Raw genomic sequence first — 23,980 nt, 5'->3', positions numbered from 1 at the left:
TTAGAGGACAACACCTTTGCATTTCTAAATCACCAAATCTTTCAAAAAAAGAGATAACACACATATCTTCACTTTCCTAAACCCCCTGTTCATTTCTCTGCTGGTTTAAATATTGATCTCAGATGGTTTACGCTGGACTGACACATTTTTTGTATCTTATTACTGGAATGGTATTTTTTTTTCAAGTACTAATTCTCAATAAGAATCTTCATTGCAGATATACAAAATCAAGGCTGGTTGCTTTTATTTTACAAATAAAGTGCTTTTAGTTTTGTGTAGTTGTCACTTACTGTTTCTATCCACTAGATGGAGCTCTGCCCTCATGCATTTGCCTCAGGGGAGGTCTGACAGTACTGACTCTCTCAAACCCACTTACAGTTCTTCTATGAATCAAGTCAAAGGGTCTCACTCATCATGGTGCCGTCATGTTTGGAAGTTTGTTGAATGCTGTATATTTACTGGATCTCAGTTATATATTTATATCCATATTATCTCTCAGCTCAGGTTCTTTATTTGTGTTCCTTTGATTATTTTTGGTGATCACACAGTGAACAGCTCACCAGCATGCTGTACCAACCTGTTCTCATAGTGGCTGATCTCGTTTGAGTCCACATGGTGGTGCTAGCTCCCTAAACTGTATACTCACCAGAGAGCCCATGCACCACTGCCCACCTGATGGACAGGAAAAGCATTACCTCATCCCTTCCTTTCATTCCTTCAGGTAAAAATAGACAGATTAAGCCTCGGCTTTGATGAGAGAAACCTACAGAGGAGGTGTGGAAGCAGGGAGAGAGGGATAGAGATGGAGGAGAGAGACTAAATGGATCGTTCTGCTCCAAATCCAATTCCTAATAGCTGGAGGGAGGGTGGGTGGGAGGAGGGAGAAGAAAACAGTCAAAGAAAGAAGAGAGGGAGAGGGGGAGTGGAGATATCACGTCTAACAATTAAGACCTGCCTTCGGGGTCTAAAGAAGAAGCTTTGTTGAGAACATATAAATTGCTCATTGAGCAGCGCCTCTCTGCAGTCTCTCTCAGATACTCCTGCCTCAAAGGAATCTGCCATAAAAGACAGCAGCCTGCAGCCCACCACATAGGAGGGCTGGAATCTGTTCACAGTATTTGGGGATCCATCTCCAGCCGCTATCCTGGCCAAGCAAAATCCCCCCTGCAGTAAGCACAAACCTGGATGTAATCCCAGTCAGTGTAGTAAGGAAAACATCACAGCGCATCCACTGTAGATCCCCTGTGGTAAGTGTACTTTACAGGGTCAAAGATCCAGCGCAGCCAACAGTTGTCTTATTTATTTTTGTTGTACAGGCCAAGTGGATGAGCCTCTTGATAGTCTATGCCTGGATATTAGCCTGTTGGCCTTTCTCTGAGCCAGGTTGTGGAGGTCGACACTGGCAAATATAATATTTTAAATCAAGGTTTTATCTTAAAACAGGATAATGTGGTATGACAGGAAAAATGGCTTCACAAAATACAAAGCTATTGAAGTCCACTTGGAGAAATACTGCAAAGTGAAATAAGTGGCCGAGGGTTCACTGTAATAAAGTTTCATCAGGTACATTTACTGCATGTGAGAGCCCTTGAAAAGTTTAGAGAGCCCTGCCTAAACTAAAAATATTAATAACTAAAATTAATCAAAAATTTTGCTGTCAAAAATCTGTCTCTTAATTGACCCTGTAATTGTAGCTCTGTCTTGACTTTGATTTTGCCAATGAATTTCTCTTCAGCTGCAATATTCAATTAGACTTTCAGTGGGTTTTAGCTGTGACCTGATTCTGCTTAACTAACTACTTACTGCTTGTGTGAAATGTATTTTTGGGGGAGTGATTGATGACACATCTGAGCTAACATGTCAGCCTCTGCTGCCACTCAGCTTACAGTTTCATCATGCTCATCAGCCCACCGAGTTCATTGACAAAAATAGTTAATCAAATCATCACCACTACATTTCTGTGTTTACATACTTCTTGTTTTTTTTTTGTGTCGGCCAGCTGGCATGTTCAGACATAAAGTCAGTCACTAAGAAAGAGAAAAATGTCACATCTTACTACACTGTTGTGAAGGCTTTATTAATTTCTGCATTTATTTTCTATTATTCACTGGAAAAATACTGTTTCAAAGGCCAGTGTGCATACTAAAGGTGATCATTCATTCAAAATCATTATTTATTTTGTGATCATAAATCAGGGTGAGTATAGTAAAACATATTTGAGTCTTGGGACTATGAGACTGTAATTGGTATAGTGGTGCTTTTAGCTAAATGCTAATGTCAGAATTACAGTACAATTAGAGTGTTCAGTACATGTACGGACAAATCTTTACATCAAATCTTTAGACTGAGCTGACCATACTGAATCACCATTGTCACTGACCGAATCTCATGTCAGTTTCCCTCACTGGTGACTGAAAGCACTGTTGTCAGCTCAGTCGTGATAGTTACGTCCTCATTAAAAGCCTATTAAATTACTGTGAAAGCCACAGAAACAAGCATAATCTGATAACTCTGTCATAAATAATAGGCTGCTGAGCTATTAAACTTACATTGTGTACCGTGTTTGTATTGGCTAGTTTTGTACTGAACTGAACTGAATGGCAGTTTGGACCACAAACTGAACTGAAGAATCAGAATCAGTGCTGAATGATGCATTCACTTACTGGTGTATGTAATGAAGTGCCCACTGACTGACCCACTGACTCCTCACTTTCTGACATACATGCTTAGCTTCGGGAAACACAGTGAACAAACTGCATAGTCAGCGATTACAATACTTTGAACTGAACTGAACAACATGATTCGGCAAAATGACTTGTTATTTACACCTCTAGTCAAAACCTGCTCACAATGACAGTGTTACATGCTGGTGTTTAGCAGTTAATGTTTACCATGTTCACCATCTTAATTTAGTATGTTACCATGCTGACATTTGCTAATTAGCACTAAACACAAAGTATAGCCGAGGTTAGTTTTGTATCAGAAGCAAATCAGAATTTTAACCAGATGGGGCAATGTTCCCCCAAGCTTCATTATAAGGAGAATATTTCAGTCTAAACCACAACTGCTAATGTCACGGTGGCGCTATAGGAAAGGTCAAGGGATCACCAAAGTCATTAGGATACATTGTCTGGGAAAAATTAATGTCTGTGCATAATTTTATGGCAATCCTTTCTTCTAGCTAAAAAAGTACCTTTCACTCAGAACTGCTGCAATCTAACAACTCCACTCAAGCAGTAGGATGCCACTCATCTGTTTATCTCACTCAACTATTTTGTCAATGGTATACTGTACATTTAATAACAGAACATTTTGGCTTCTGGTTGGTTCAACCCACTTTGTTCTGGTTGGGCACGACATCTGTGGGTTGACTGTAGATATTCTTGTTTGGGCTTTTTGCCTCACACCACACCACAGACAATATTCCTCATTTTCCTCTTGAGAGTTTTGTACACTGCCTGCTCCAAAAGCAGAGTGATGTAGGTGTTCAAGGAGGGATGCACGCTTATATCAGATTCCTCTGAGTCACTTTCCATGTTTTCATGGTCCCACCAGCTCACTTTTGTACATTCCTCCTCCATGTTGTGCCTCAACATGTTTTTTCCCCCCATGATACATCAAATATGAGAAGCAAGACGCTAAAATAATTCTGAAAAAAAGAACAGAACACCCTGCTGTTTGAGTCACAGTGCTTTTACTATGCTAAAATCATGCCAACACCAGAGGCAACGCTGCCTTTTAGAGAACTTTATGTTGCTTTTTCATTCCCATTTACATTACAGCTACAATTATTAAATATGTTTTAGATCAAGAACATACTAAACTAGCAGTTACAAGTACTGACATGCTCAGTGAGTGGGTTTGGAGTGTTAAGAAATGGCCTGCCTTGACAAGGAGCTATAAAACCATTTCAACCCACAGCCATTTCAAAAGGTATCCAAGTAAAAAGCTTTTGAAAATGGATATATCCCTGTGCTTGGTCTATGAATGCTGCATATTGATGGTTGATGAGGTGAACCCATAGAATATTTTCATACAAGTATAATTCATCCTTTGTTTTCCCTCTATGTTGCATATATGTGGCATGGAAACATGCTCTTGATCAAGGAACCCTCACTATAAAAGACTCACGGTGCTGTATGGAGTCCATTAGCCATTGAGACAAGCAAGCAGGCAACACTTGCATTCAGAGATGGAGAGATGTAAAGACGGTGAGATTGTGGCTGAAAGGTTCAAGGCGAGTACCAAGAAAATAAATCAGAACTTGGCTGTTGCCATTGTCAGCGTGCAAACACGATGTAGAGCCTATCAGGTAGAACAGCCTGTCAGAAGGCAGGCTGGGCTTTCTGTGGAGGAGACATAGGACAAGTACCATTACAGTGACAAATGTTATGAATGGGGATGGGGCACTCTAGTCTTGGATACAAACACTTTGAGTAGGGTTGTTAAAGCACCATACATGGAGTGACTCTGCATGTTTTAGCCCATTTACTACAAATCACAAATCCTTTAAAAGTCGTATGATGAAATGAGCTTGGGTATAACACATCACACTGAATGTTAAGTCTAGATTTTTTTTTTAATCAAGTTATAATTTTGAGGTAAGACTGAGTTAAACTGCATTAATAATAATAGATGAAGGTTCTGTCTCAAAAATAAATCTCAAACTTGGTGCTATACTGTTCCATCTGAAAAGCACCAATCAGTGGTCGGAAGGACCAATCATGTTCTGCCTCTTTACCATGAGACCTCACTGCTGAGCTGAAAAGATCATGAAATGTTGCTCAATCTTAAGTTTTGAAACCTCCAAATTGATTATTTTATCAAAAATAATTATGTGTGACACTGATACAAACACAAACTGAGTTAAAGTCATTTTTTTTTTATCTTGTTTGAACTCAGTCAGAAGCAGATTTTTACCTTTAGCTACCATGCTAGTCAGCTAGCGTGCTGAGTTAATTACACAGTTAACACAATTGTTAGTAATAATTACTGTTATTAGTGACTTAAGTTACTCATACTGATACTCATTACTCTTATTTCTTAAAAAATAAGAAAAGAAAGCCAAAATGTATATATGTAAGAATATGAGATACATTCAGGCTGCTAGCTGCTGATGCTAACTACCTGCTGCCAACTGTGTTTGTGTGTTAACATTATAACTCGTGTCCTGCACCAGATACAGTGATGACAGAGAGACATTCAGAGCTCAGACACTGACAGAGACCCCAGTTTGTCGAAAAAGAAGTCAATTTGGGAGCAGAAAAAGACAAGAAAGGTTCTTAGATGAAGAGCAATAGACAGAGAGAGCAGCAAAAAACAACAAAGCAGAACAAAGAGAGGAAATATCAGCAAATTAATGGAGAAACATTTTAAAATATTTTATCTATTTTTCTTGAATTTTGTTGTTGGTAAAACTTGATTTATAGTATTAACAAACCAAAAAAAAATGTAGTTATGTCTAAATTAACATGTTTCAAACAGTTAAATTTTCGTTTGTGGCCAAATATTGTAAATCATAACTCCCTTTAGTAGTTCATACATTGATTTTGTGTATTCAAACAAAATAAGACTAATCTCTCTACTTTTTCACCAAAAATGGCCTTGGCAAATAGAACCTTATAATCCCAAACAATGGCATGGGATGGCATATGTGGAATTGAGTCTAAATAAACTACAGTGTCCATGTTCATGGTAATGAAGGAACATGTAACCAGGTATTAATTGACATAATATTACATGTTGGATATGCAGACAAAATGCGTTCATAGGATCAATTAATTGTTGGTTTTGGTCTTTTCATTGGATTTGTTAAAGATAAGAAAAATATAGAATATTGCCTGACTTATGCTTTAAATTACATGAACTAACTTAGTGCTTTGTGTTTCCACTGAAATTATGATGTAGTATTGATCTGGAAGTTTTAGAATACATCATAAGTCATTTTACAAACCAGGCTTTGTTTGATATCAACAAAGGAGCTTTTTGGTCCAACCTATAGACCATTTCATGAGCTGTTAGGAGTTGTGACATTCAATGTGGGATTCCTGGAAGTAATATCAAACAGAGTGAGTTACATGATATAGATAATTAAAAACAAATAGCTTTTCTTTTTTCATATTTTTTTGTTTTTATTGGTAGCTCTTTGCATCATACTGTCTTATTTCAAGGCTCTTTATCTGTTTTTCTGTTAACATGACATCACTGTGAATGTCCTGTATCTGTCTGGTATTGAATATTATAACAGGTATGCAGGTTTTTTAAAGCTGATTAGAAAGCGGATGCAAGTCTAATTTATCACATCCTGTTAGTAGCATATTCCCATCGTGGTGCCAAATGGACAGGTTGTCATTTTGCCTGCAGCAGCCTGTCAGTGGGACTGAGGCCTGTGTGTGGTTGAATATGTTAGTGTGTGAGCGTCCATCTTGCCTTCAGCATCAGTCCTTTTCACTGCAGCCATAATTACCTCTGTCTGAACGTAACCAACAGTGGCGGATCTCATTATGCCATGATATGGGTCGCGTCTGCATATACAGGCGCACATACACTACCTATTTACATATGAATATATCCAGTTTTGCACACACACCCACAAGCAGGCAAACACTCATCTATCCACCCACCCACGTGCGCACACACAAACACAGCATTTACATATAAAAGCGTTAATGTGTGACACACACGTTACATAGTACACACACACAGCAGCCTATTCATACATGCATCTCACACATATGGGCTACTCATAAATTTAGACACTTCCGTCAGAAGGCCCTCGCCAGCCGACAGGGATATGAACCCAATATAGCATCCCAGAGATAAGCCAGTGACTCTGGAAGCAGAACTAATATTATTTGCACGGTGTCGAACGTTTATCTGGCACCGCCTGCAAAGTGATGGTTCGGTGTCACTTTTGTTTAATAATGATGTGCCAATAGTAATATGCCTGCTGGCTGGAAACCTATTACAGTTCAAAAGATTATCCAAATACAATCTAATTTGGAATATTGCATTTTGACAGCCTGTGACTGGAGGAGGTGGGATGGTAATGCGATATTTTCTTTCCTTTTTAAAAATTCCAATTAACATTTTTAATGCTCAACAAACCAATGGTGACTGCAAATATGCAGAGGTGTTTGACTGTGCCAAATCTCCTGATGGGTTTCAGACAAAGGAAAGGGGAAAATAACTTTTGTACAATGCAAACTTTTGATGAGGTGAGCACCACGTTTGGGCTTTCCTGTCAGTTGACTTTAAATTGACATGTGAAACAGAGATAATCTTTAAATATACTTTAGGAGAGGAAACACTGCCAAACTGTTAAAAATCATTTTACATTCATCATTCTTATCAGGAACGACAGAGTTGTCCTGTGTTGTCACACTAAGTGGAGTAATTTTACATACTACCTACCACATAGATTTCCATCCACAGCCTGATAAATTAGTATTATGCAAATAGTGCTCACTGAGATACACTGTTACAACTTGTAAGTCTAAAGGAGAAAATTAGTTTAGAGAAACAGAACTTGACATGAACACTTCCTCCAAAAAACACGTTCACTTATTACACAATAAGACACAATAATCCCACAAAATACATCTCACTGTACCACTAATATCACTTTATTAAAATCTGCCTTGGCATACCTGCAGCCATAAATTTAGCTACCTTATTATCACCTTCCTCATAAATACTTAACCAAGATAGATCAACACAGTAGATGAAATTGTTGGAAAAAGGGGAAGACTTTTGCTGCTTATTAAAATTAAGTTATTAAAATTGAAATTAAAATCCATCTCAGATCAGCCAACGTTGTTATATATCATCAGTATCTAATGTTTAATGTATTCCTGGAGTTAGTTTGTGATCAAGTGTTTTAATTTACTTTTTTCATTCATACCCACTCCCCCTCAGTTAAGGATTTTCTGCATTTTCATGAATGATTTTTGACAACCGCCAGAGAAGCAATGAGTTGTTTCAATCAAAGTGGGTGTATTAATATAACGATGGTAGGCTTATAAGGTTTCATCTTACTGCTGGAAAAGATATTGAGCTTTGAAGTTTTAAATTTGTAGACCTTCAACTTTGTGCTGCCTGTCTGCTTTTTTCTTTTTACACTATGTCTCTGTTTAAAAGGTCTTTAAAAATGAAAACGGCAAACACCTGGTATGAGAGTAAGCTGTTAGGCACAGATTGCCTGTTCATAGCTTTGCTTCTGCACTCCGTTTAGCTTATGGTTCTGCACCTGACAATAGCAATGGTTTATCTGAAGCAAACAAATAAAAAATCTCTTTAACGCTGTAATGGTGGTAAAAATTACACTACCTACCTAACTGTCAGTTTGCGCCAAAACCCCCAGAAACCAAGCTTCATAGCTCTGGCACCCAAACCTGAAATTGTTGCTGTTTCGTTCTAAAAATCAGTTCAAGATGGTCTGTGACGCTAAGACCCAAAACCCTATGGGTTGGGAGGAGTTGAAACATAAATGTTGTCGTAAGCCCAAAAATAAGGTATGGCTGGAATCATCTCATCCTGGGGAGTAACATACCTCAGTCCCACCCCTATCAGTGGCTCCACCCCTGAGAAAATCAGCAAAAGGCGTTGTCAAGAGGTCGACTTTGAACCTTTATGAATTTGTGAAAAAAAGGCCTGGAGACACAGGGCCAATCAATCCAATCAATTTTGGAAAGCTCTCAAAGAGTTCTTTCCAGCACATGCCGTCATCGATAGGGGGCGCTGTTCCTCGATTAGAAATGCAATACTTTTGGAACCCTGGAAGAGTTTACAGCCCATAACTCTAACTCTGTAACATGACACCCTAGAGGCATGGGGAGGACTGTTCCTGATAATCTTCAGTACAAAAGTAACAATGAAAAATATAGAAAGGTAAACTTTTTATTCAAAATGAAGTTCCAAAAATAATCCTTATGTCAGAAATAAAACAAAAAAAATGATATTATAGAATCACCTATTGTAGTGATAATGTATTAAAATAGTGACTATCATATAGTAATATTAATGATAATAATGAAAAGAACATTGGATAAATAAATAAGTAAACTGTTTGGAAGGGCCATACTTTTGGACCTCTGGAAGACTTTACAGGCCACAAATTTAGATCATATTCTGGATTAAGTCTTTAAAATTGGACTATGTTTAGATTATATTCTGTAAAATTGGGAAACAGTCTTTGGAATATGGGTAGAGTTAGGATCGTATTCCTGGAATTTGGATCCAGTCTTTGGAAATCTGAATATCCAAAGACTGAATCCAATTCCAGGTATACGATCCCAACCTTTCTTTTTAAATTTTTTACGAAGATGAAATGCATCCTCAGTCACAGCTCCAGAGGCGAGGCTCCACACACGAGTCGAGCACTGCTTTCCCAAGGCCCAGTTATTGCACGCTGACTCTGATCTCCAGAGCGGGAGACTCTCTGGCAATACTTCAGCGACTCAACTCGGTCACCTCTGAAGTTGTGAAGGAGGTCTGCGATTCCATCTAAGGGAGCCTAGTTGACCTCAACTCAATGGATTTCATATTTTCCAGGTCTATTTATATCCCTCCTTTTCTGAACTGGTGACATCATATATGAGGTCACAAAGCAAGATATAGCCTGAAATAATATCTGAACTGTGACATCATCTGTGAAGTCATAGAAAGGGATAATACTTTAGGACCATGACATCATCAGTGAGTTGCATTAGTTGGATGCAAATTGTGTCACCTGATTCCCAGATGTGCTGCAGCCACCTATTGGCTGGTTTAATTAATGCACCTACAGTAGTGGGTAGGCTGAGCAGTTGGAGTGCGGCAGGTTTTTGAGAGTAAATACATAAGGTGTTGTGTGTTTCTGACATAATGTAAATAGGCTCTGGTTGGTTCTTCTTTGGAGTGTTTAATTAGTACCTGTGTAGGGAATATTGTCCATTTTACCTAACCTACACTGGACATTACTGTGCTGTGCAAATATGTGAATTATCCTGCCACTTGCCTGACATAATTTCCTCCTTTTTCATGTCTTTGTTCATGTGCATTGATATATAAAGCATAGCTTAACAATTTTTCAATTTTACACCCTAACCCTAACTCTAACCCAACAAACCAAGCTAATGTCTGCAATAATATACGTACTGTGACATCAACTGTGAGTTCACAGACAGGGCTAACACTTTAGAATCATTATATCATCAATGAGTTCACACAGGCTAATTCACAATCTATTATCACTTCAGTCATATTTTAAAAGATGTCATTCAAAAAAAAATCTCTGGCAGCTTCAGAAATGAATACTCAGCCAAAATTATGATGACTTTGTTGATTAAAAAAATAAAGAAATTGCTCAACTAATCAACTGAGATGGTCAAACTGCATCCATAGTAGTCATTTTAGATGTCCATTATTGTTAAAATAATATAGCATTTTTTTAATCAAAGTGAATATCACCATGGAACACAAAGTTGATGATTAACAGTTGTCATCATGATATGAATAATGTTATTCCATGCATATTTGTGGAAATTATCATATTAGTATGGTTTTTCAGTCACATTTTTTTGTTTTTTTCAATGAAAATACAATAACCATTTAGGTAAATCTATTATGATAGTGCTACTATTGTTAATTATTCAGCTAAGTCAAATTTAAACTCCTCCTTCTCTCAAAAATGTGTTTCATCTTGTTCCTTCAGTTGGATGTTTGAGCTTCACTGTTCAGAATGATGTATGTGCAGAGTTTGACAGTAGAAGGCATCTTTTTTTCATATCTGATAAAGAAGAAAATTGTGCTCATTTGAAATCTGAGTTAAAGGCATGTACCTTTGAGCATGATTTGTGACATCACAACTACTTTGGAGTAAATTGTGATCCAGTGGGTAACTGACACAAGTGTGATGTGGAAACCTGAAGGCTCCTGTGCACAAACACTGAGAATAGACTTCTCAACGAAATAAGAGACATCTTGTATCCAGCAGTTAAAGTTTTGAAATGAAACATATGAAGTAGAGATATAAATAGAGCTATACTATAAAAGCACAATAAAATGGTGATGACAGTTAATCTGACACTGCTCAGTGTGACAAAACATACGGACGGGTGACAAATTAAAGGAAATACTGGTACAAGCCTTTTCTATCCTGATGGAAGTGGTCTCTTCCAGGATGACAATGCCCCAATTCACAGGGCACAAGGAGTCACTGTATGGTTTGACGAGCATGAAAATGATGTGAATCATATGCTATGGCCTTCACAGTCACCAGATCTCAACCCAATTGAACACCTTTGGCAGATTTTGGACTGACACACTCCCTACCACCATCATCAAAACACCAAATGAGGGAATATCTTTTTGAAGAATGGTGTTCATCTCTCCAGTAGACTTCAGAGACTTGTAGAATCAATGTCAAGGTGTATTGAAGCTGTTCTGGCAGCCAACACCTTACTAAGACATGTTATGTTGGTTTTTCCTTTAATTTGTCACCCGTCTCTATATTGGTAAATACTCAACTTTAATTTACCTTATTTACCTAAATTAAGTCTTTGTTTGTTTTATGGGAGTGCTGAAGTTTTTTTAAAATGAGAATCAGCCTTTGTGTTAATTTACTCAGTAATTTAAGGTCTCACGTTTTCCACTGAATTAACTTTAAAATGAGCCTTTCATTCTTCATTTGTAAATAAAGTGTCTGATTGGAAGACATGTCGGCTATATATATCGCTCTCTTTTTTTTGATGTGGGAGGATGTGCTCTTGTAATGAGACTTTTGGCTGATGAAATCAGGTGTTGGTCTGCCCACCAGATCTTGTTTCATCTTCAGAGCTTCTAACATCAACTCATCAAAGCTTGACTGGTTGTGGGATGTGGAAAACAGAGTACATCTGAGGGCTGATAGTGTCAAAAAAAAAAGGTACATGTTGTACTTCTGTATGCTAAAGAGCAAAACTGGAAGTTTTTACCTTTTGACATACACAGAATGTTTGGACCTCTTCAGTTCGATTCTTACAGTGAAATGATACCAGAGAGAGACATTCACAAACTGATATGACTTTCTCCATATTACTGCGTGCACTGTCAACTTCTTGCACACACATGTGGTTTGCAGTTGAGTATTTCATGGTGATGGGCTGTATATTGCGCTGCTCAGATAAGAATTTGGCCATTTCAAATGTTTAGATTGAGTTGTGGTTGCAGAGGGAAATCACATCTCTTCATGGCATGATGTGTGAGACATCAGCATGGTCAACCATAATACTTCCTAGAATTTTGATGAGTTCATTGGCCATGTGATTGCCAATGCATTCTGCTGTTGCTTCACTTGTACTGGAGTTATGTGCCAGTTCTTATAGAGGAAAATGCTAATTTCAGCCTGAAGGCATGTAATGACAAGTGATAGTGAGGTTGTCTTTGCTATCACTGTCTCTTCTCTCACGGCATTTTTCTCAAGCACAAGACTCATATTCCCTGTCCAACTCTTATGTTCTTCATAATGGTCACATCTGTCTTACATTGGCATATTAAAGTCAGTGCTGAATTCTGTGCTGCTGATGGTAATATTAGGCAGTGACGGGTGCTTCTCCATTTTTTCTTGTACATAATTAGTACATCCATGACATATTCTGTAAAACTCAATATTCTGCTTTTGTGCTTTTTGCTCTGCTATTCACTCAGTTACACTAAATATTAAAGGACTTAAGAACATTAATTTCACCAAATGGATATTTGGCTACATTTGACTAAAAAGCCTGTCTCTAGGTTGCTGCCCGAAAGAATCCAAGCTGTGCAGGCTTGTGAAGAAAGCACATAAAATCCCACCAAAGGGGACACACATGAGCAGATACAGAACACTGATATATAGCAGGCACATAAATGCACAAGGCAACAGATGCCATTTTAAGTGTGGTAATAAGAAACTAGGCAGGGAGGAGGCTGAGGTGGTGGAGTGAGGAGTCAGTGTAGAGGGTAACAGCAGCCAGTAGCAGGTTGAGATGACATCAACGGAAACAGCAGCAGCAATGTGAATGACTGTCAAATGATAAACAGTGAGTCATTGACTTGTTTGAGTGTGATTGGTGATTGTATGAATCATCTGATACTACTCTGCCTGAATTAACTTGATGCTCCATTAGTTTAACACTGCGATGGGGAATTTACAAAATATAATTCAGCTTATGTAAGATTTCTGCAAGCATGAAGCTTAAATGAAAACTGCAGAAACAGATGTGATTAGATGATGATAAAAACACCCTTAAGGGTCTAAGCAAATATTTCAAATTTGTACCTTTTCATACATGTGAACAGTATTCTATGTAAGACATCACACATATTTTAGGTCCAATAAATAGCTAATGAAAAAAAGAAATTAAAATTTCAGTTGAACATCTTCGGTCTGTCTATAATCACAAACACACCCATTCCTTGAATCACAGCATGTGCTGTGACTGCACTGTATTGTAGTCTGCACTGTATTGTAGTCTACCAGTGGTGTAAAAACTGTATCTCTGCTTTTTTCTTTGACCAATAAAATCTTTTGATTCTACCTGCTGATTTTTAGCATGGCTCTATGGATGGCACTGTTGGCAGGTTGGCTGGTCAGTCCACCACTTTGGTCTATACTGCAGTATTTCAACAAGTACCAGATGGATTGCCATGACATTATGTGCAGACATTCGTGGGTCCCAGAGGATGGATCCTCATGACTTTGTTAATCTCTTGACTTTTCCTGTAGCGCCACCATGAGGTTGACATTTGTAGCTTTGAGTGAGATGTCTCAACGACTGTTGGATGGATTTATAACAATGACTTTGGTGATCCCTGTACTTTTCCTTTAGCACCAACAGGTCAAAATGTCAATTTTTCCATTATTTTGATTTTTATTTTATGATCAAATATCTTCCAAAACTAATCCCATTCCCATCAGCATCAGCTGTACTTTGTGTTTAGTGCTAATTAGTAAATGTTAGCATAGTAATGTGCTAAACTAAGATGGTAAATATGATAACATTATACCTGCAAAACATGTTAGCATTGTCATTGTGAGCATGTTAGCATGTTGATGTTTGCATTTAGTTAAAAGCACCATTGTGCCTAAGTACAGCCTCATAGAGCTGCTTGCATGGCTGGAGACTCCCAGTCATGTTTTTCTGCCACCAACCTATATCAAAGCTGTGCTATAAATATGTCAACATGGTATCACGTCATCTGTATCGTCATAAGTGTGAAAAGGGAAAAACATCACCAAACAACAAATTATGCCAACACAGCTGTTTACCATTTTATTTCCTTTTGAAAACTGTATCCAAGATATTTTGAGCCCATGACTTTCATCAAGAAGCTATTGTTGCTCCTAACCTGACAGTTTTTCATTTTTCATATTGCTTTATGGTGGTGTTTCTTTGACCTTTGTTTTCCTTACAAGTTCTTCTCTTTAAGATCTTATGTCTCAATCAAACTTCCCTGGTTAAGTTAAAATAAATAAAATATGGACCCTGCAACTGATTTATTTTTTTCCACATGACTGGCAACAGAACCATTTTTGTCCACGGAGTAGCTACCCAACCCCACACACTAGCTAAGAGACGTTCCAGCTTCCTATCTGTCTTCCACAGCAGATGAGATGTTACAGTATCATATCAGTGCAGCAGACTCACAGGCACCCAGAGATACAGCACCCACACACACATTGGGATGGATGGGTCTGCCAATCAGCCGAGCAGACTGCAGCCCAGTCCTCGGCTGTGCATTCTCTCCCACAACAGCGTGACTCACACTCAGCTTTGCAGTCAGTGGAGCGTATCAGCCTCCATCTTCACAGGAAACACTGCCACCGCTTCCACTTTTCTATCTCATTATGCACTTACATACACTTGCTAATAAACCCAGCATGCTTAAATCAGCCATGCAAACATGCGTCGAAAGTGTGAAAGGAGCATGTTGACAACAAGGGCAAAAAAATGTTACTGTGATGGCACTGAAGCAAGCTCACAGGCAGGCGTGATGTGTTAATGATTTTGCAACAGGAAGAAAGAAAGGACGAAGAACTATAAATTAGTTGAACAAACTTCATGTATCTTGGATGAGGATGTTTTTAGGGAGACAAATAATAAGTTTACTGCACTGCAGTGGTCAGGTGATCTCCATTATAAGAAAGCTTTAAAGCACCCAATGTTCAATATTTCAATATTTAATAAAATGCTATAATCACCTTGATGATGATATACAGTAGTTCTGTCAGTTCAACAATTACATATTGTAGGCTACATCAAAAGGTTTTGGAACAAACATCAGCTGGCCAGTAAAAACAGCATAAAGCTTAAAGTGCTCAAAAACAAGTAGCCTATGATTGTGAGGACAAGTTGTGACCTAGAACAAGCGTGTGTATGTGTGTAAGATTGTGTCTATTGTCTCCGTTGCCGATGCTTGGTGGCCCTCCTGTTAGTGTGTGACTTGGGAGACTAAATGAGATGAGTCACACTCACAGCTGTGACTCATCTCTCCCAAGTAACACGATGTACTCATACAGACGTACATAAATACAACTTACGAAATGCACATACACACATACGTACACACACACACACACCCTCCTGCCCATACACACAGCTGCACCTCACATGCTGCATCTCAAATGCAGATTTCATTAATACACCATGTACTGTACATGTAGTACTCACTTTTGCTCTTTTACTTTTATTCACGCTACACATCAGAGGTCTTCACGAATTTGGACACGGTCCAACTTGGGTCCCCGGTCAGGTCTCGGTTTGTTAGAACCAAATGGACCCGTGAACACCTCTACTACACATGTACCGCTCTTGCTGACTATATTACTGTTACTTTCTGACTTGTTGACTATTTTATTATTATGATTAATTTTTTATTGTAAAATACTAGCAATTATTGGTAACTGCTCATTTCAAAGAGTATGATTGATAGTTGTACACTTCTTGAATACCATTTATATCTTTAGGGATTAAAAAACATGTCACTTTTGAGGAGTTGAGAAAAACTTGAGGATTGAGGATTCAGAGGTTATATCCTAAAAAAAAAAGTTTTATTGGCTGCTAATGAAACGGAAGGAACCAGGAACCAAAATAATCTTAACTCAAGGTCTTTCCATTTTCATCAGCAGATGGAGTTTGCTCAGTTACCAAGGAGAGGTCTCAGTATAATATAAAACTTATTATTATAATCATAAAGAGATGATACGCAGTTTAAAGCTCTCCACAAAGCAAATAAGTGATCATTGAGTTAAGATAATGTTTGACAAATGACTAATGTAAGTCTAATATTCACTTGCTCTAGTTTTCTCTACCAGCTACTAAGAAAAATATCTGTGTCTTTAGCTTGCTAGATGTGCAGCTTTTTTCACTGCCCACTCATGGCAAACTTCTTTTTTCATGTTGAACAAGTGGCACACATTCAACTTGTCTGCTGGAAACAGCTGCCAGTAGTTTTATATAAGAGGTCTGTAAATGGTCAGACTGAACCATAAAGTCAAAGGACCTAACGCTGCAACATTTTTATCCCTTTTTTTTCTATGAAGTTTGCTCACGCCAAACTCTCTTACCTGCACAAACTTCTCATAAATTTCTTATTTCAGCTTCATGAGAGCCACCTGTAAATGAAGAGGTGCACATTCATGAGATTAGATCATTAGCATAATCAGTGACCCCAAATTGTTGGCAATTTTCATTCACAAAAATGTCACCCAAGAGTAAAAGAAAAATAACTTCTTACTGTGGAATTTGGAGGCCAGTGAGGGATGTCTTAAGGCAAACAAGTGTTCTTCCGTCTTTGGAGAAACAGACTATACATGTCTTAGAGGACAAGCCTGTACCACTCATTAATTTTGTTCGTATGTAAAGGCGCCTTTAGACTGTGCGACAACAACAACGATGTAAGTTTATTGCATCTCATGTTGTGCGAAACGCCTATAATAAAATCTTGGTCACAGTCTGTGTCAGACTATACGATATCAATTTGAGGCATGTCAGATTGTGTGCTGAATGCATGGTGAATTGTAGCGCTATGATGTAAATGTAAAAGTAAATGAGAGCAGAGGCATGTCATCAGCTCGCATCATCCATCTGCACCGCTCAGATGTTTTGGAAAATGCAGCCAAGTCACACAATTTTTTTTTTCATTTCCCCGCCATCATTTCAGTTTTTGTATGCTATGGACATACTATTCCCCCTAAACTTTATTCAAAAACTGCACTTACGAAATGAAAAGTCATGTCGGCCAGTGTATTCTGTGTCATTTCATCTTGTATTCCAGTTGGTTTGTTTGTAGACGTTGGTCGTAGGAGCAGTCACATTGTGAGAAATTGTTCTTAAATTGTTAGAATTTAGTGCCTAAAGCTCCAAATCGGTTGCCGGTGGACATGTCATACAGTACAATCTACGGCCACCATTTTGGATTGACGACCAAAGATTTTACCACATTTCTCACAGTGTAAAGGGGCCTTTTGGGAAAATCCTAAATACAAGAATATTATTGAATGGCACAAGTTCTCTTAGATCACTTGAACATGCCACTTAAGAAAAAATCTGTTTGTATAATGGTTCTTGCATGAGGTCCAACGTGTGGGTTGGAGAACCAAAACAATTAGCTAAAAGAGGTTAAAAGCAGCTACAAGCTGCACTGAGCTGTCAGAACTGGATGTCCCCTGTGGGTTCAGCATGACATGCAACCCTTTCACATTACAAAGAGTCATTTGATTCACCATAAGTATAGAAAATATCTCTTACTGCAGGTTTACATTCCAGCCTCTGTGGAACAGAATGATAAAATGGAGCCAAACACAGCTATAATTAAGGTATGCAGATCACAAGTTTATTTTGGTCATTTGCTTTGACTTTGAGACACTTGACCCTCGTTATATTCCACTATCTTCATAATAGCCAATGACACAATAAAACAATGAAACATCAATAATAACATCCAGTGGAATCAGTGAAGGAAACCAGTCAGGACATCATGTTTATTCTGTTTTTTTTGTACTCTCTCTTTTTCAAACTAATTTAACTAAACTGGAGGACCCAATCAAACAGGTGGCCTCTAAGGTGCCAGCGCAAATTCCTTTCACCTCAGTGCTTCACCACTTACCCGCTACTACTGTGTGTACCTGTAAACAAAAATCTGATTGGTGTGAAAATCAAGAAGGGGAAGTAATGGACCAATCAGAAAAGAGTCTTTGTTCGGAGTTGAAAATAGAGCACTTGAAGGCCAACTGTTGCCTGGAGACACAGATTGCAGGCAATTACGAAGCCAGATTACAGTGGGGAGAAAATAGGTGATATTGTCAATGGAGCACGGATTTGTGTGGGCGAGTGGGTGAGCGGGTGAGTGCGAGTGCATGTGGCTGTGCATGTGTTCAATGGGCTGAGTGTTAGTAGAGATATGTGAAAATGTAGATACAGACTTGTTTATGATTTTTTTTTTCACTTTAACCTCTTCTACATGTGAGCACCTTTCTGAATGTCCATGGATCTTTTTTATGACTGTGGGTGTAGGTTTTCCATTTAATTCATGCAATATCACTACCTTATCTAGCTCCTTGGAAAGCTGATACCGTTGCTATTTAAATAAAAAAAACATTGATAAAAAATATATTGAGCAAAAAATAGAACAAACACTGTAAAGTGGGAGATAAAAACATATAATTTCCTACCATCAGTCATTAGTATTCTGCTCTCCTTGAGTATCTGGTTGGACATTATACACTGTATTTTTTAAAAATATAACACAAGTGCTCTGCACAATGACTATGTCCCTATGCTGCAGTACAAGGTGTTTTTTAAGAGCCACAAAGGCTCTGGTGGAAGTCTCACGGCCTCATCTATAAAATTTAGTTTGGATTTATTCTTAAAAATCAAGATCAAGTTGTGACTATAATGCCTGATTTCTAAAATCCCAGAGTGTATATGTTTACTGCAAAGTAGCATAACTAAGCATTGTGCAACTGCAATATCCAGGTCACAAACAACATCCATACAGTATGAACAATCTGCACACTAAAATAACACTTGCTTCTGTACAGATCAAATTTAATGTAAGACCTTGTAAATGAGGCCCCTGGACTAGAACAAAAGCCTGAACACCCCGTAGCTCAGCAGGGGTCTTTTTAAGAAGTGGGCTGCACATTTTCCACTTTTGACAGTGTGATGGGTATCTTCCCCTCCTCTGTACCTGGTGGCTTGGTGACCACATCTTCTGCATGCCTAAATCCCCTCCACTTTGACCCCACCAACTCTCCTCTCTGTTCCCCTTTACCCGGTCTCTGGAAGAGCCTCTCTTTCAAGTTGGCCCTGGGGAGGATCCAAATGACAACCCCCATCGCTGCCAGGGCTGAGCCCAGGCAGGAGAGCCCAATCCCGGCCGCGGTGCTGAGGTGCAACCCCTTGTTGAAGCTGATGGCCTGGGTATCCACAAAGAACAGGTCTCCCTCTCCGAATGACTCGATTTTATGGGGAGTGGTGTAACCGACTGACAGACTGGCGATACCTGCAGTCAGGATCAGGAGACCCAGGGCCAAGGACACCTGGATGGAGAGAGAGGAAAAGAGAGAAACCTCAAGTGGCAATTTGTGCAATCCAGGTCCATTTTTCAATAGGTGGCCTACTTTCAGCACTCTTCACTTCTTGTTAGGAAAGGTCATTTTTCTTTTGTGATGCAGAAAAAAATCCAAATTGCCAAATAGACAGGGGGCTTACATGCACTCACCATACCTCTAGAAATACCACAACACTACTGCTTGCAGTTTATCATGCAGAGACAACAGTTTTATATGAGAATAATATATGAGAAAGAATATCAGAATTTTTTTTTGAGTTATTACACTTATCGCTGGCAGGTGAAAAGAATCGCAGGTCTCCAGCAGTGGCGCTGGCAGTGATAAGTGAACAGAGAATTGGGGAGTTCAAATTTTGCTACAGTTTTTCAAAAATAAACTAATCCCAATAATAGAAATAGAATAATTTAAATATATCTTCCTTCAAGTCAGTCAGTCATAGCTTTGTTGTCATCACAAAAAATAGGCCACCTTTTCTAAAGGATGACAACTTTTGACTATAAAATAGAATGAAAAAAAATGTAACCTTCCAAATGGTAATACTGTAATTGTACTGTGTAATTTTACTTTAATTTTACATTTCAACGGGAAAAGAATGCATGTATGGATTGCACTGTAGGTGTTTTATATTGGAAAAATATGTAAACAAACTCCTGAGCATTCTTGGATACTTATTCTAGATATTGGCTTTGATACACATATGTTCAACTTCGTTAAGTAAAGTCAACTTAACAACTAAATCACTGACATGATTAATTGATGATATACAAAATCTTGTTATATAGTAGTTGTAAAACATGGGCTGGACTTGATAGAAATAAATCACTTGTTCCTGCAAATGCATCACTGATAGTATTGTATGAGTGAGCAGTTTAGTCCTGAAAAAGATGAATGAACTCTCTAGGATTATTGAAGATACTTGAGCCCTTACTGCTGGGAATTGTACTTACTGTATGTTTCAAACAAACCTGAAAAGCAGCATGCATCACTTCCTGTGTGTGTCTCCTGGGACATAACAGATACCAGTTGTGGGATGAATCATTGTTATCTTTTATCAGTCAGTGACTGATTTATATGAAATGTCAGGGTAGGACTGATTATATCTTTATTGTTTACCTTCATCATCACATTCTGAGCTTAATGGACAATTATGGCCTATTAAGCGGTTATATTTGAAATTAAGTAAATTATCATCTCAGTGCGGTTTAATGACCACAGCTAATTTAACAAAACATTAGCTCTTACTTTCTCTAAAAATGAGCCTTTTATAGGTCTACGCTGCTTTTGAAATTTTATTTTTGACATTCATTTCAATCAGATCATTGAACTGAATATAGAAACAGTAATTTAAAGACACAGAAGCAGGGATGGAGTAATGTGAGAGATCGTACAGATAGAGAAAACATCCTAAAAAAAGATTATTAGGAGAGTGTAGTTGTAGTAGCAGGTTTATTTGTATAGCACCTTCCAACATCAAGTTGATTCAAAGAGCTGGAAGTTTTACCTTCCAGACTGCTGAGTTCCACCACAGGGTTGACCTCTGGCTCTGGACGAACCCCTGATCCTCCAGGTCTCTGTCCCACATAGAGGACGAACACTCCTCATAAAAGTGGTGCAGGTAGGAACGAACCCCAAACTGAAGACAGCTAGAACCTGCCTATAAGGATTTTGCGGACAAAGTGACCAAAGAGAACAAACATGTCATCAGTAAGTATGGTTGTACTGCAGGATTTTCTAAACAATCTTTTTTTCATGCAAGCCAAAGCTCACCTCACTGCTGGAAGATTCCCCTCCTGAGCCAGACACACAGGCCTCGGAGCACAGCGCCATCACACCTCACGCACCTTGTACACCTGCAGTAAAAACACAAATTGTTAGTAATACACATGCAAAGTGCGGAGCAGATTGATGTGTGTGCACATCAGCAAGTAACACAAACATTTTTTATCTGCTGAATATGGATTTCCCTCAATAAAACCCTTCCCTCAGAGACTCGTCATAAATCTCGGGCCGTGTCGCCAGGTTGCCCCACTTATTGTTGCAGCATGTGAACGATTGACGGCTACCATGGCCCTGAGGTGGCTCTATTACCACCCACGGATGAGTCACACATACTGTATGCATGTGCATGCACACTCTATTCTTCCACATACGCATATGCACACATGTCCCTCTGATGTTATTCTCATGAGGCAGTTTGATTGATTTCTTTCATTCTCTGCCTTCTTGAAACTGTCACACATGCCTGATCTCAGTCTGTATCACTCAGTAAGTTACCAAACTGCAAATTGAATCGTAACCCTGACACAGAAGCAACCATCACCAAAGGATATAAAATCAGAGAACATCCTGGTCAGGTAAATTCATAGGTACTGAACTCAGCCTTTATTGCTAAAATCTGGAGACCTGACAGGATGAGTTGTTACCAAACTCTGTCCAATAAACAAGCTTTTTGTGAGTTTCTGTGATTTGTGTTTACAAGCCCTGGTTTCCTTGTAACTGCAGATTATGGGGGTATATACAAAACTAATATGAAAAAACACAACTAAATAAACTTTTCATGCCAACAAAAAGAATGTCTGTGCAATACAGTAGCACCAAGTGGAAGAAAAGACTAGTATAGTGGATAAAATAGAACATATATATAATTTCATTTGGCTGTTGTGAATTAGGCTTAAGTTACACAGTGCAGTATTATCTTCTAAACAGAAAGCTGGCCAGACTTCATCAACTAAAACTGTCATTTCTATGGCTTTGATATCCCATTTTATTTTTCTCTGGGTTAGTTTCTTCTGTAACGGATCTGACCTTTCTGATTTCTTTTACAGCAAGTGCTGACACAATTAAGAGTGTTAATTTACTAAATAACGAGGTATGATGAGGATCATAACTAACATAACATCATATAATGTAACATCATACAACTAAATTTCCAAATATGCTGTCCTTTTAAATACATTTACGGAGCACAGACTTGTGACTCTAGTGGTAGAGAGTAACAACTGTAAGTACATTTACTGTACTTAAGTGCAGTACTTAAGTATTTCCATTTTATGCTGCTTTATGCTTCTACTTCACTAAATATCAGAGGGAAATATTGTACTTACTCCACTCTATTTGGCAGCTACTTATGATGCCAAGTAGTTTTAACTAGCAGCTACAACATTAAAATGCTGCTTATGTATTCTTGTGTCAATAATTATTGGATTAAATAATGTTTTTGTAGAATAATATAATCCAGAGACCAAACTGTGTAATATGTACTTTTTGCCTACTTCTTCCACCACTAAGTGACTAACAGTTTGGCCATTATGATGAGTTGATTAGTCATGTTAGAGTATACTGAACATGAATTTATGTGACTTTTTTCTTTGATATGGCTTACAAAATGATTGCTCCATTTTGTTTCAAAAGTTATAAAACTCATTCAACTTAGGCTAAGCTTTGGCACCGTATCCTTAATTAACCTAATCAAACATGAGCTACTTTATCAGTCCCGTACAGGCTGTTCATCCAGAGCGCTGTCCATGGTGCTAGTAGCTCAAGTTTGCCCCAACTTTCCTGCTGACTCACAGATCAGGTCATTCCAGATTCAACCCAGTTAAAATGCGTACTAAAGAAATATTTTAGCATGCTATTTGCCTTTTATGAAAATAGTCAACAGGGTGTCTTTACTAGTCCACTCTAAAGTAGGATTTTACATATGATTTCCTGTGTCTAATAGCTCACACTAAGACGGGAAAACGTCTCGATCCGACTGGTCAAAACCATTAAAACCACACAGAATCAGATGGCATGATGATCATTTCAATTCAGCACAGATAAACAAACCACCAGCACTGGACATCAGTGAGTCATCGCGGCCATATACAGCCATCTAACACTTTTCTCCATCGCACTTCATCCACAGCGACTCTGTTTCTCATTTTTTCTACCGCCCCCCTCCCTTTACCACTGAAGCCCCCTCTCTTCAGTCTAGTTTTACAACCACTGAAGGACTCGGTCTTACCCCCTGGCCGGAGTGCTCGCTCTTCTCACTGGGGATCCATGTGTTGTCGGACCAGTGGATCTCCAACGATGCTGTTGATGTGAATCAGAGAAACGGGGGCACTGAGCATGCGTGTAGATGGAGAAAAAACATGCGAAGTCTCGATAATATTTCACATCTTTTAAACTATAAACCCTTCCTTTTCAGGCTAATTCAGAGATCATTCAAAGCGTTTCCTGGTGACCCAGTTCAGGCAAGATTATGTGGTGGTTTGTCATTTCCAAACCTTCAGACACACTGCATCTACTCATTAGTGAAACACATGTGATATAAAATGTTTTTCCTTTAAAAATATAGGTGACTATTACTCAGTGTAGGTCATAACTTCTTTTTTTTTTTAAACCCACCCCATATCTTTCCCA

At 38.5% G+C, this 23,980-nt stretch overlaps 1 protein-coding gene across 1 annotated transcript; it reads right to left on the bottom strand.

Moving 5' to 3' along the window:
- Window positions 1-17,823: 17,823 nt before the first annotated feature.
- On the bottom strand, window positions 17,824-23,681 carry nrsn1l (neurensin 1-like). Its single transcript, XM_044335922.1, has 4 exons — window positions 23,580-23,681; window positions 21,341-21,423; window positions 21,075-21,227; window positions 17,824-19,540 (listed from the first exon to the last, which is right to left on the bottom strand). Exons 2-4 carry the CDS (start codon window positions 21,398-21,400, stop codon window positions 19,124-19,126), a joined length of 630 nt encoding a protein of 209 aa, XP_044191857.1. The 5' UTR covers window positions 21,401-21,423; window positions 23,580-23,681; the 3' UTR covers window positions 17,824-19,123.
- Window positions 23,682-23,980: the final 299 nt, after the last annotated feature.

The sequence above is a fragment of the Thunnus albacares genome, chromosome 19, assembly GCF_914725855.1.
Source record: "Thunnus albacares chromosome 19, fThuAlb1.1, whole genome shotgun sequence".
NCBI lineage: Eukaryota > Metazoa > Chordata > Actinopteri > Scombriformes > Scombridae > Thunnus > Thunnus albacares.
Note: the sequence above shows the minus strand (reverse complement) of the source record. Positions and strands in the feature narration are given on the sequence as shown.